Source organism: Patagioenas fasciata, chromosome Z (assembly GCF_037038585.1).
Source record: "Patagioenas fasciata isolate bPatFas1 chromosome Z, bPatFas1.hap1, whole genome shotgun sequence".
Lineage (NCBI taxonomy): Eukaryota > Metazoa > Chordata > Aves > Columbiformes > Columbidae > Patagioenas > Patagioenas fasciata.
Window position 1 is genome coordinate 56,002,620 of NC_092560.1, and position 14,810 is coordinate 56,017,429.

A 14,810-nucleotide genomic window follows, 5' to 3' on the forward strand; every position below is an offset into this window, starting at 1 on the left:
AAGGCAATATGTCAAAACTTAATTTTTGTTGTACAGACCACAATCACAGGCAGCATTTGGTCCCTCCTCTGACGCACCATGTCTTCCACCAGCAACTGTGAATGCTGCCATTCCTCAGATTTTTGAGGAACAAAGCATTTCTTCCCTGGACCTGGTGGTCACAGTTCTAACCACCATAACGCATTAAAGTTGCATGCTGGAATTTAAGACCTATGAAATTCATCTACTCTATTCTATTCCAGTAACAGATACCATAAAGGACACAGAATCAACTTTCAAAAAACTAATTTTAATCAAAACAAAAAAATTGTTGATCATTAACAAGTTTATAAAACAGTGATTTAGTTACATAAATAAATTGATATCAGTGTATCAAATCTTAATTACTTTCAACTTCATGAGCATGTTTACATGGGTGATGAAGTACAACCTTTTTACCTATTATAATAAATAAAATGGAGAGCATGAAATAGTTTTTCTAAACAAAAATACCTACAAACATACCTCTAGCATGTTCTCTAATGAAGGGAACAAGAGACACTGGACAACTTTTGCACCAAAACATAAAAACTGCTTTAAAAAGCACAAGGATACAGAACCATCAGCTAAAGTAAAGACACTATACTGTAACCAAAGTTGGTATTTAATAATATAATGAACAGTTTGGTAGTTAGATCTCCAGTTTGGTTATTTTAAAGCATTAAGACAAGGCAAGATAGAAGGCTGCTTTTGTTTGAGTAATTCTAGAGAAAATAAAATATATTAAAAAAACAAACTGAAAAGTAGAACAGTCATACCTACACAACTTTCTGTCCTGCACAAAGTCAAAATACCTATGCAGAATATATATATAATATATATATATGTTATTTGTGCACAAAGGTTAGCTTATTATTAGCTCACTGCAAAGGCGTAATATATCATGTCAATCATTTTGGAAAACATTTTGCGTTTTGTGTCAAAAAGGATATTTCTTTAAGTCTTCTAGGCTAGGAGGCACAAACCCCAGTTCTGGCATACTGTATTCTTAATGCTAAGGCTTGCTGCTCTGGCTGTGTATTTTTTGTTGTCCCTCTTTACTATAGTGCCTGTTACAAGCATGTGTGTATGAGTGTATACATATATATGTATACACGAGTTGTATAAATATATATATATAAAATTTCCCCAATAGGTATCAGTCCAACCATGCAATCCAAAAGGTGGCTCTGCATAGATGCCCAGCATATAGTTCACCACCTGAGCCAACCCTGAAGCAAGGCGCACTTTAGTCCTTCTGATAGGTTTTCTTTTTTGTTTAAAACCAAGCTACTGCAGCTTCAAGTATTTTGCATTACATAGATTTTTTTTTATAAATTAGTTAATGTTATATTTTTCAATATTCAGACATATACTATAATATATATACAGTACAATAAATGCTCTCATTCTTTTTTTTTTTTTTTTTGATAAATCCCTGAGAATGTATGTTGACAGTTGCTAAGTTTCCACATGCACAAGCATTGTGTGCCATGCTTCTGGATGAACAACACTGCAAAGCCACGTGGTCAGCCTTTTAAGTATTAGTATTTCATTTGTTGGTTTTTTTTTTAATATACTGAAATGTAAGGATGAGTTACAAAGGAGTAAAGCTGAATCCATTCGAGGTACTTATCACAGGATGGAGGTGTTTTGTTTGGTTTTTAAAGCCATTGCAATACATGTTTGTTTTTGAGGCTGTGAACGTATACAGAAAGAACAGGAGAGCAACGTGGGCTTTTGCCACTTGACAACATATACTCAGTGTAAACCAAACCTTTTTTAACCTCTCTCTCATACAAAACAGAAGAAAGCAAAAAAAAAAAAATAAACACACAAACTTTCACAACATGACAGTTTAGTTTGCAAACTCAGTATAACTATACACATAATACCGGTGTGGCTCTGTTTCTTTAAGTTAAAAAGGATACAAAGGCAGGCTCAAGTAAAAACAAACCACCCCTCCCACCCCCCCACCCCCCCCATTCACACATTTTCATCAACCAAACCGCTCACGAACCAGCATCATCAGTTTCTTTTTGCCTTTGTAGATTTGTTTTAGGTTGTCAATAAACTGTGTAAACTGGATGTGACCATCATGAGCCATTAAGAAGGTCTCTCGAGCCTTGCTGAGGAACTCTATAAACTCACTATAGTGTCGTGGGCTGATGTGAGTGAGACGTGAATGAGTTGTATTAATGTAGGCTCCAATCGTGGCATCCAAGAGTTGCCGCAAAGGGGCTTTGTCCAGTGACATGAGCTTACCAGAGTTCCTCCTTCCATGAAGTCCCACCATGCCAGGAGTGGTCAAAGTACACCTACGCAAAATGTCTGACAGTACTGTTGCACATTTGACACTTTTGACCACCAGAGGTATTATAGCTGCTAGCTCATTTTTCCCAAGGGAGTGGCTGAGCGCACATGCCCACAGAACGTCATTAATGGCAGGGTGTGTGTCCTGATTGTAACTCAGGTTGAGATGCGTCATGGCCAAAGTGGCCAGCTTGTAGGCCCGCATGGGGTAACCACGGTGTTCCATGTATCGTGCTATAGTAAAAAGCTGCGAGTAGCTCATGCCAGTTGTAGCAGCATCTAGAACAATTTGGTAAGCAGTCTCAAAAGCTATGTGATCCTTTTCACATAAGGTCAGTGCAGAGAGGGCACAGTTTTGAGGATCCTTCATGGCACACTGTAGAGCAAGCGTCCTAGCACTGCCGGCCAACTTCTCCTGCTGATGGCAGTCCAGATGCAGATGGACAATGGTGCTGTTGGACATCACTGTTGTAGCAACAATACTAGTGGCTTCTGTTGGAGTGAAAAGTGTAAACCAGTTTTGCATTATACTATCCAGTGCATAAACACCTGGGGAGAGAGAGAAAGGATTAGCCACAATTGACAAAAACTAGCAGATACAGATGTTCCACAAGAGATCACATTTGCAAAGTCCTAAGAGATTGCCAGTACATCCAAGGGGATGCACTTCAGCAAGAATGGCTAAACCAGACAGCATGGGTGAAAATGGACATTAAAACAAAGGCTACAGTGTGAACTCTGTAGCAATCACCCAAATGCAGAGAATAAAAAAAGCCTGTAAGATAAACTTTAATCTCCTGGTGTGACAACTGAACTGTTTTATTTGTTATTTAAGACAATTTGGCTCATTTGGTCTCAACATATCGCTGAAGAGCAGCCCTCACCTTGAACACTTTCAAAAGGCAATTCTAACTTCTTTAATCACTGCACATCGCAAGGCACAGCACATGTACAAAGAAATATGCAAGTATGCTAAGTGGCTTTCTTAATAGAACACCACAGTACACTTAAAAAATCCTAACCCCTACCTCCTCCCAACAAGCTTTATAGATACATCTTGTATCCAATACATATGCACCTGAACAGCAAGATCCTCATTAGGGAAATACTGAGCAATATGAACTACTGGGATTTATCCAAAATAGGTATTTTCTTTAGGATCATTTTATACCTGGCATGTGTGTTTGTTTGGTAGGGGGAGGAAGGGGCAAACTGTGACTAAGGGGTTCTATAAATTGAACCTTATAGCCAACTAGAGTGCTTTATTACTGCTAGAGGTAGTTTACACACATCTGTGAGTGTACCTAAACCACACCCGGAGGTTCTCATTTTCTCTGTAGGGCTCTGATGCTTCCCACACACCTCTTCACTTACATGCAAAAACTCAGCACAGCCTGATAACACCAGATCTTAATTTAAATAAACAGATTCCTTGCTTTACCAACATGATTAAGTCTCAAGAGTACTTTGCATGACATTATAGGTTCTTTATGGGATACTTCTATTAGTATACGTAAACTAATTTAAAGCAGCATTAAACCCAGCATTTTATTTGCCAATATGCAACTGCACAAAATAATACCCAGACACTAATAACTGTAAGATAGCCTCAGTAATAATCATCTTAGCAAAGATATAAAAGCAATAAAACAAAAGCACTGTACAAAAATTTGCAGACACAAAACACTTTCTGGCTGAAGGCATACAAAGGCAAGCTGTATTTTCCTATGCTACTGACAACGTTAGTTTCCCAGATAAGCATATGGGAAAGAATAAACTAATAAAGAGAATAAGCAGCTGTAATCCTCTGAAGTTCTGAAACTCAAGAAGCCACTACGCGATACAATCCAAATCAGATGCGTGTAAAAGAATGAAGTAGGGAAACATGCCTTCCACAATTACCTTTAGGGACAATTAAAACTGATCCTTATTGTATGTACTTCTATTGTCCCCACTACCACAACAACTGATTTTTTTTTTTTTGGTTAGAACTACGGTTTTCAACACATTGATCTTTACTTTCAGATTCTGTATCCTCATTATGCAGATGTTAAACCTGAATACAGGAGGTAAGGGACGCCTCATCAAGATGCACAAGAAATCCATGGCAAAGCCCAGAAACAAACAGAATATCCTGCTGAGTGCACTATGCTCCGCCCTCACATTCTAAACTTGGTCCCACCCACGGGCTTCAATGAGAACCCCTTCATGAGATCCTGTCTGCCACACAGTAGGAGGCATCCTCGGCATTTCATTAACCAGTTTTCTGGTTCCTCTTCCCATAGCTGACCACACAGCTCTCTCTCACCTGCCTTTCAGAGCAAGCAAAATTTTAGCACATGCAATAGCCCATAACCACTAGCCTTTTCTTTACAGCAGCCTCAAATTCAAACCCATAATGGAGGGGACCAGGGTTAATCTGTGGGTACTTCCCATGAGGTTATGCACACCCTTGGCTTGCAAGGGAAAGAAGTCACACTACATTACTCAATTATTGTCTTGCTTGGTCTGCGTCTTAAAAAAAAACCAAACCAAACCAAAACATGTTACTGCAACAATGTCTTTTCACCAAAGGATGCATAGAAAGTGGGGGACACTGCAGAACCTGGGTGTTGAAAAGCAAGATCAAGCCCTCTAAAATTAGCTAACAAGAGAAGCATCTCAGAACATACCTACTTCTGTTGCACATGTTACCAGCCACCTCACCATTTCCCGCCGTCGCCAATTCAGTGTTGACAGCGTCATTCGCATCACCTATTAAAACAATACAAACAAAATAGTAATTAATCCTATTTTAAACCAAAGCAATATACCAACAATTATGCATTTTAAGTTACCCAAACACACTGAGGTTCAAAATGGCAGCCACTTGCCGTCTCCACTCTGTTACCTGTTTTTTAGCTGAGATGTCAAAAGATTTGAAAAATATTCCTCAGCTCTCTTAGAATAGCATGCAGAGAGTAATTCTGACTATAGATCATTCAAGGCTAGAGAAGAGACTGTTTCATCCATGGGGGAAAAAGAAATAACAGAAAAGCACCCCTCAAAGCAACAAAAATGACTAACCAATTATAGAAATTGAATTATATCATGCCTCCTCCCTCTATGCATAGTAGCCTTTAAAGTTCAAACATGTTAACTCTTGTTGGTCAAAATAACACCTTTAATTTTGTGCCATCTGCATTTCTTTTCATTGACTTCAACAATAAAGACAGGACTTAGTACAGTGTTATTTGACTGGCTGCTTGTTTTGTAAAGATACATGTAAAGTTCCAGACATATCCAGGTATTATTAAGAAGTCCACAGTGATGATTTCTCTCTCTGAACAATGAGTCTCTGCAAAGAAGTTCCATTGTAAACCCATCAGAATCCTAGAAAAAAGGGCTATAAGCTTTGATATAAGCACTTGTGATTATTGTTTACATTGTTTCTCAAAACATAGGCAAAGATATTGATTCAGTAAAACAAACATTGCATGGAAATTGCATGTAAAGGCTTGCTTCAGCTACCTGGACAGACCCCACAGATATCTAGATGAAGAAAGAAAGTAGTTTTCCCCTTATAGTATCAGTGATCATACCATGATGTTACTATTCATAGCAATTAAATACTGTGATACTGTGAAAGAGCATAATAGGTCAATCATAGAGCTCTCAGAGACAATCTTTACATATTAAACTCAATAAATGCACTTATAAACCAGCTTGGAGCCAGAAGCACTTGTAAGAGGGTTCTTAACCCATATCCCATCCCAATCCTGAGGTGACTTCAAAGTGACATGTAACCCTCTGTCAAATTCGCTACTCCTGCCACCTCTCCTTTATCTATGCTACAAATAAGATAATTAAGATGGAAAGATGGCTGAGGAGGACAAATGCAGATATGATCTTTAAGAAGTCTAGTTATAAGCAACTATGAACAGTTTCAAGGTGGCCTCCAAACATTTCCACTTTGAGACCCTGGTGACCTATTGTACACCACCAGAAGTTACAGGATAAGGCCAGCTTTGTTGGCCTCAGATATTGTGGTATCATTTTAACTAAACCATAAGTTAAATGCTAGATTAGAGAATAGCATTCAAAGACAGTAAACTGATCTGTAAGGAGCAACCCAACACATTTTAAAATATGGCTAAAGCAAATAATGGAACCAGCCTTTGCTTGAAGTCTTTCTGGAAGAAAAACAGGCAGCCCAAGTCAAAATGCACTGGAGTGCAATTATGTGTCCCATTCTGTCCATCAAAAGGAAGGAGTCTAGGTAACTTCCTGTGCTGATGCAGACACAAATTGAAGGCTAACACTCTTCCAATATCCATGGTCAACTTTCAGCTTCCCCCAGGCAGAGTGAATTCAAGAAAAAAATACACCGTTATGACTGAATTCTGCAACTGGTCATGGAGGGAAGTAGAAAAAAAACCCAACAGTGTGAATGACAACTTCTCTGATGACTTCTCTCATTGTGGCAGTCTGTGTAAAAGGACTGGCAGTCCCAAAAGCCTTCAGCATATACAGTGGACATTAACAATAGCCCCCGTGTAGACAGTCCTAACTAAAGAACAAAAAACAATACCATATCTAGTTTCTTGACATGGAAAAGTTTCTTGATTAACTATTCTGGAATTAGGTTCCTTTCATTTGATTAAACTGAGAAACTGAGAAGAGCAAGAGAGAGGTCATTTACTGACGATAAAAACCCAAGGATTTCAAATAAACCAAGAAGGAGCTGAAGATAATTTCTACTCTAGCACATGTAGCCGAAGAACTGTTTCACTTCTGCTCAATACATTCTTGAGCTATCTCTTCCTAAAAGGGAGTTCTACATCTGTCCAAGATTTATCCAAGATCTGTGCTATCAATTGAAGAGAGCTTCTCAACAAGCCAATAAGTCTGAAAATTATGAGAAGTTTCTGGAAATTACATAGCTTATCTGAAAGCCAAGGTCTCTTCCACACAGACTAATCTTGACTTTGTCTTGATTGACCTTTATATGAATTTCTTAGTTTAGAAGAACAGACGATCTCACCACCCATAAGTGATACAATAAATGTCCAGCCACTAGACCCTGCACTGAAGTAGAACCTTTTCATCATGCACACTGGAAGCAGTTTTATCATTCATTCATTCATACATCTTGAGGGAAAGGACACCACTTGCCAAATATGCATTAAGTGATCACCTGCACTAACTTGCTCAGTAGTTCTGCCAGCAGTATCAGTTTGCATGTGTGCAGTAATACTTGCTTGTGCTGATGTAGCATACAACAGGCAGACAGAGAAACAGAAGCCCCTCCTGTACATGCAGATCTTACAGCATCTGCACCAGTAAGGTTCTGAAGGACAGAATACACCTGAGATGCTCCATGCTCATTTGGCCATACTGATGACCCCAGACAGTTTATTCTGAGTCACATAACACATGGTGCCATTGGAAACAGGGAGAAAGAACCCAGGAGTCCAAACATTACTACTAAATCTAGAATAATGTAAGGGGCTTTTCTGTCACAGAGATGCCAGTGACAAGAGTTGTGAAACTGCTGATATCATAACAGGCCAACTTGTCATTGCTGTACCTGAGGTGGAACAGTGTACCTGCATGGACACTGCTGTTCAGTTTACCACTGTGGCAGTTGCAAATTCCCCTATGAGATCCTTCAATAGGGCAGTTGATGGCTCTTTAGCACCTTTTGTGTCCCACTGTGCCCGTCCCCACTTACACACTTGGGCTGATATCAAGGGGCTGACAGTTATATGCTCTCCCACCCAAGTGCATGGTGACTCCTCATGTTCACCTCCCCCTGGCTGATGGGGCAGGAGGGCTGGGACACTTGGTCAACAGACAGAATGCTCAACAAAGGAGGTGGCCAAGAGAAGCTGAGAAGCTTCTAGACCATAGTCATGATGACCACAGCCAGATCTGACCAGGCTATGAAACAGAGCCCCAGCCAAAGACCCCCTTTGAGTGGTCTCCTCTGAGCAGTGGGACTGTGAACAGAGCTCTCCCCTTAGACTAGGACACCACTCAAATAGAATTCATGGGTTTGAGTGCCCTTGCCTCCTCTTTGGTGAGTGATTTTCCTTCTGGATATATCCTTGAGTGAGCCCTTGTTCCCCTTGGCCAGCTGGCAAGTTATTATTCTTTGCAGGGTACCCTAGAGCAAAAGAGGCTCCTAGTTCTGTTTTTTGCGAGTGCATAGATGCACACTGCAGGTTGTAATTATTCTTGTGTAGTCGCACAACAATAATTTCCTCACCTGGTATGCAAACCTGTGTTTTATAGTGTTGCTGGAGTGCTATATAATTTGGCTAAAACCTGTTTCTAGTTTTTTTCTTGGCTAAACTGTCTTGGCTAGAAGAAAGTCTGTTTGGAGCTTGTTGCCTCACTAATTTGACTTTCGGGGTGCTTCCATTACACCATGAGAGGGGAGAAAGTTTTCCAGGGCACACAAGTGTCATAGGTAGTCAGATACTAGATAGTGAATACAGACAATCTAATTGCCATTAAGTCGGGAAGTCAGGGAAGGGGGAAGCAGGAAAAGCATTACTGTAGAAATCTACACAGCTGTGTAGAGAAAAATAGTATGTACTTTCCTTCTGGAAAATAGTATGTACTTTCCTTCTGGAAAGCAAACGCCTTTAAGATTCTTAAAACAGGTTTGTAAGCTTGGGACAGAACAGTGGACAAATTCTACACCAGTTTGTCCCAAACTCTGGGATTGATGAGAAAGTACGGTTTCATGATGGTTTTCTTGCTGTATCTCAATGAAGACACTCTGACAACACTTTCAACCACATATGGATATTCATGGATACAGTGGTATTCAGAATATGCTGCCACCACTGAATGATACTTGGTGAATGCTTGAGGTGATGCACAGGTCAATCATAAAGATCTTTCTCTCAAGTAAACAAACATTTAAGGCAGAATTATAGCAAGATGTGAAAACAAACAAACAAATCAGATTCCCACAGCAACCTTGTGAATATGAAAGGTTAAAAAAGCATATAGAATCTCAGCTTTCTGACTAAGACTTCAGCTTCCAAATGTCTAGAATAGGCAAATAGTACCTTTCTTTGTCATGAGAAGCAACTGGGATAATATCCTTTCCCCACAAGTCTTTGGAGCTTTGTGTACTGATGCAAAGTAATAAATGGTTTTCTGATCTTTGCATGGTTTTTTTGAAGAACTCCCTGAAGAGGGATGAAGAGATTTATTTTTGTTGAAATTAACTGTGTAAATTCAAAGATTCATCAGTGTAAGGCAATATTACTCCAGACACCTAAAACTTAGTTGTCTCCTTTTAGCTTGCAAAGTCTGATGTAAGAGCATGAAAATTGATCTGAGGTTCTTGTACACCTCAAGCCAAGTCTGATGCATCTGACTATCCCACAGCTCGTGCAATGCAGGATTTTGATGAAGGAAGTGAGAAGGCTGCTCTTAGCCTAGTCTATCTTAGAAACAGGTCATTATGGTTGACCTTGGCTTTCTCTAGTGATTCAACAAGCACCTACCCAATCTCATTTATGGGAAAGGGAGGAATGGCAAGAAACTCCTCAAAGTCCATGAAGAAAATATAGCACGTTACTGGCAAGCAGAATAATTTTGCTTTCTAGCCAGTCTTGTGTATACTCCTGAACCCAATTCACTGGCCCTGTCTCAGCCATGAACAGAAGAGTGCCTTGCAGCCAGTCACTCCCAGCTCTCTCTTCCACCTGGACGGCACAAACAGGCTTCACAGACCCCTGGTCTGTGTTTACCACTCAGTTGTGCAGAATCTAAAAAACTCCAGACAGATCCCAAAGAGTGTATGGTCTTCAGTGCTTAAAGTGTTATACCCACCAACACTGCATCCAATTCCTTTCCTCTACTGTAATAATAAAGAACTAGGGAAATACCTGAAGGCCCAGCTCCAGAGAAACTTTCAGAAGAGTGATGTCTGGCAAGCTGTCCATAAGCGTTGCTATTTTAAATGCATCCTGGGCAAGTTTGAAGATGTGTGATGAGGAGTGGATATTTTTCTGGATGGATTCTAACACTGTTTCCAGCCTGTGAACATCCCCTGCAAGGTGCAAACACAATCACCAAAACAGAACACGCTCCCAAAACATCTAGAGATGCATTATAATTGTGCCTGCCATTGCCATGCAATGATACAATGTTTCAGTTATACACACTTTGTTTTTAGTATCCTTCCATAATTAAATCACATAGGAAAGAAAGATACAAGAGAGCACAAACTCCTCTAGTGCCTGATGGTGTTAGTGCAGTACATGGCCAAAAGTCATCCCCATTTGTGAATCTTACAACTGATTCATCCACACCTGGATCTCAGTCTATGTTGTGTGTCAGAAGAACAAAAAGCTGTCTCATCAGCCACAAATCAAGCTAATCTGGCTACCACCTAGCTAGTTTAACTCCTTTGCTAGTAAATTAAGTGACAGGTTTAATCTGGTTCAGTTTGTTGTACTCATTTCAAGCTCCTGTCAGACTGCAATTTGTAAATGCAAGCTTTATAACCTGTTTACTCCATGCAATATTAAAAGCATACATTTAGTTGAGTACCTAACTGACAGCAATGTACCTTTGGCTGCTGTTAGCATGGTTGATGCCAGCTCACACTGCTGAGATTCAATGTGACTTAGAGTGAACCAGCGGGGATACCGGTTTGGAACAACTGATGCAATGTGGTGCGGGCGGGACACGTCTCCTGAAGGAGCCGTAGATTCCAATACTAGCAACCTGAAACAAGGAAGAAACACTTATTAAATAATTACTACATTAGGCTACTCATGAGCAAAACTAAAGCTGCAAGAACACTTGACCTTGTTTATGAAATGTACCTCTTTGACTATAGAGATAAACCACCCATTTTCTTGGGGGAATCTTAAAAGTTCATTTGCTAAACTTGTTGACATCAGTGGGCATTTGCAAGAATTCACAGGACAACTAAACCATCCACTAGCCAAGGCAGCAGAGACTTTCTGCATTGTTCATGGAACTGTAGCTCTTTTTCCCTGCCTTGTTTCAGTCTTTGAACCACAGGCCTCAGGAAGGAAAGTGAAGTTGTTCTCCACTGTACTGAGAACTTGTATTTTTTAACATTAGGAACATACTTTCTTCACTTGAAAATTCTTAACATAAGGTAGAGGAATATTCAACAAGTAATTTGAATTTTGACCATGCAATAAATTCAGACATATCAAAGAGTACATTCTCTGCTCAAATACGACTACTTTTAAAAGTCCGTAAAACTTTAGCCTAAGAACATTTTTTATAATGTACCATAATCTGATGTTAAGGTCCCAAACAGGAGTGATAGGGGAAAGTTTCCCTTACAGTTAACTTTTAAGACTCCATTTTCTAATCCTGAAGCAAAAATTTCTTTAAATAAGCAATTGAACAACTGTTTTATCCATCAAGGAGAATTCATACTTCAAAAATTAAAATTAATGTGTGTGTTGTTGACTACTACAACACAAGTGACAGCCCACAACAGAGACCCAGCTGATGGCCATTACAACACACTACACACAATCAATACACTAGATAATATATAAATGCCAATACAAAAAGCAGGAGTGAACAAAAATCAGCATTTTTATTCAACACAATTAAGTATAGTTTCAGGACATGAACAGTTAATGAGACATCAAATGATAATAACAGACAATGTCCAGAAGAAAAGAGTTTCTGGTGCTTGCCTTTTTGATTAGGGTTAACATCTTAGTTCTGTTTCTACCAGCTTTCATATGCAAGTGATTTTTTAGCAGGAAGTCATCTGGGAGGACAAAGGAAATTGGATCTCTTTTGTCAATAAAACTGCAACTACTGAATATAGAAAAATCACATTGCATTGCATTTTCTATGATAGAATATTTCTTATGGTATAAGCTCATTTAAACATAAGTCACAATTTCTTGCACTTAAATGCCTACATTCTTTATGTAACCGAAGTGCACAGCTTTTTCGCAGTAAGTTTTAAGATATCTGCTGCAGTTCAATCAGTATTGTGTGGGTTTTGAAGCATATGAGAGTATCTTACCCTGAGAAAGGTAATTTTGAATATAAGGAAGGGTATCTAGCAGACACATCAACACATGTAAATAAATATAAGCAGGTTATACTAACATTTTCAGAAACGTGCATGTGCATGATAATATATAAAGACTTCTCTTTTGTTTTGTATCAAAGTCAAATCTCTTCCACTGAGACACCTCTTTATATAGCTTTATATACATACAAATAAAATACATGTAAACTCCTCAGTTGTGTTTCGTTGTGTTTTTTTCTGAACCACAGAAGCTGGGGGAGAGATGCCTTAGATGGTTTCAATAAACAGTAAAAATCCCAACTACCTAACGTAAAAAGGCATTATTAGGTTATGAGTAACAGTAAATAGACAAAGAGCATAAAAGAAAGAGGTTGTGTTGGGAAAAATCTTTTGTCACTTTGAATTTCACTACCAGCTTCTATGTTCCTTTGTTCTGAAAAGAAATGCTGCTGTGAATTGGTGGCTTTCATGCAATTTTGGCAAGACTAGAGAACATCAGAACAAGCACAAGAAGATTTAGCATTCTTCACTTTTTTCCCCCCTTCCAAACTTCAATTATTTTGCCAGGTTTTAGCAAAGCTACCTTGTGATTAAACATCACCATTAAAGTCTGGCTCCCAAAGCCTGTGTGAAATTGAGGTTTAATAAGGGATCAGCCAAACTAAGCCAAACATTCAAGTTCAGATTCCAACTGAGCAGTCAACTAGGTCACTGCAGATCCACATTCTCCAAGGCTCCACTCCATATGTTTCAATGCTGGAAGCAGAGAACTGCAGACAGAAGTGACCATCAAGAATAGCACAACCACGTCCTTGTAGACCTGAGGTGAATGCATGAAAGGTTTTATGGTCTCAACTTCCATATTGAGTATTCCACATACGAAAATAGGATTCAAAAAATTAAACAGCAACAGCTGATTTTGATTACAGAGAGGCAAACTATTCCAGAGTTGCCATCATGGGTCATCGACTCACGTAGACTGACTCCAAACAGTTGTCTGGAGAGCAACTGGCTGGGGCCTTGGGAATTTAACTTGTTTAATAAATGCTGAAGTGAAGAAACATGTTCCACTTCCAAAATAATGAGCAATCACACAGATTTTTATGCAGCACCTTTACTAATTTCCACATGAAATCTTTGTCTTTGCCACGGCCATTTCCCCTCTTCCATGGAAGAAATGATACTCCAAGTTTTTTCTCTTCTGATCCATTCAACCTCACAACTATGAGACAGACATTCAATTTTCACATTTGCTTTCTTCTTTCCCACTCAAGGCAGTATTAAGTTAGTTTTTCCATTTGTTTTGTATTGGGAATCCTTTATACACTGAACTGCAACTTTGGTGCGAATGCAAAGAGTAACCTTCTTCAAGAGAATCTGGGAAGCGCTGAGGAATGTAGACAGACATGGAATAGGAAATGTCTAAATCTGCCATCACCACAATTTGAGTCCACATTTCTGAAGAGTGCCAAATATCAAAATACAGAAAGACTGATTATTGTTTAGAACTGAACTCTCATCTTCCTTATGAAGTGATGACAAAAGGGCTATGGAGAACAGCCCTGATTATGCTGATGTCTCCTGCAATTTCACCAGTTGGAAACAAACAGGTAACTCCTTCTTACACTGATCTGTTTGAGAAGTAACTTTGGCTGAGATGAGAGCTTCATGCCAAAAGATGGCTGGAGATCCCCACAACTAAACTGAGATGTCACCATGTGGATTTTTCATTGTCTTGCTTGTTTTTCCAGTTGAGAACGGTAACTTGCAGAAAATAAGTTTTCAGCTATGATTGGTTTCTGGGGAAGGCCCAAATCCTTGTTCAAAAGGAACGGCATGCTGCCGTCATGTTCACTGAAGTGTTCAGTGCACTGCACAAAGATGCTGATGGATGTCTATTCCAGCCTTTCAGCATGGCTTCAGTAGTTTAGTTTCAGGAAGAAAACACCACACAATCAATCTCTGAGAGACACTTTTAGGTAGTGACTGAAAATAAATACAAGGACACAAGTCTACTTTATAAAATTGACCTTTTTTTCCCTGAAAAAAAAAGCAGCCCCCAAAAAACAACCAACAAAACTCACCCACCACATTTTGTGCTGTCCTGCTGATCTGATATGACCAGAAGTATTGATGCATGTAACTTGCAATAGAAGGAGTGTACTTACATGGCCCAGATACCTTTCTGATCATACATTTTAATATTCTCAGTAGTTCATCAGTAATGCCCTTTTGTGTTCTCAATCTGTTTCCTAAAACACTAGTTATGAGCAGCAAGTATGGAAGGTCATTCTTCCTATTTCTTGGATGCCCTCCTTAACATCCAGTACTAAACACTCTTAAAGGCAAATAAAAGACAGACTACGCAGACCTTTGGCCTGACCTGATAGTAGCTATGTTTTGTTTTTGTGCATGCCGCCCTGTTTAGTCC

General features: G+C 39.3%; 1 protein-coding gene across 3 annotated transcripts in view; it reads right to left on the reverse strand.

Moving 5' to 3' along the window:
* Positions 1-268: 268 nt before the first annotated feature.
* Positions 269-14,810, reverse strand: part of ZSWIM6 (zinc finger SWIM-type containing 6) — a 113,987-nt gene continuing 99,445 nt past the window's right edge. For all 3 annotated transcript variants that reach the window (XM_065860568.2, XM_071802415.1, XM_071802413.1), the window contains exons 11-14: positions 10,910-11,067; positions 10,224-10,387; positions 5,004-5,085; positions 269-2,880 (exon numbers count right to left, since the gene is read on the reverse strand). In XM_065860568.2, coding sequence (XP_065716640.1) covers positions 2,018-2,880; positions 5,004-5,085; positions 10,224-10,387; positions 10,910-11,067 — 1,267 coding nt within the window. In that variant the 3' untranslated portion in view covers positions 269-2,017. The remainder of the gene's footprint in view (positions 2,881-5,003; positions 5,086-10,223; positions 10,388-10,909; positions 11,068-14,810) is intronic.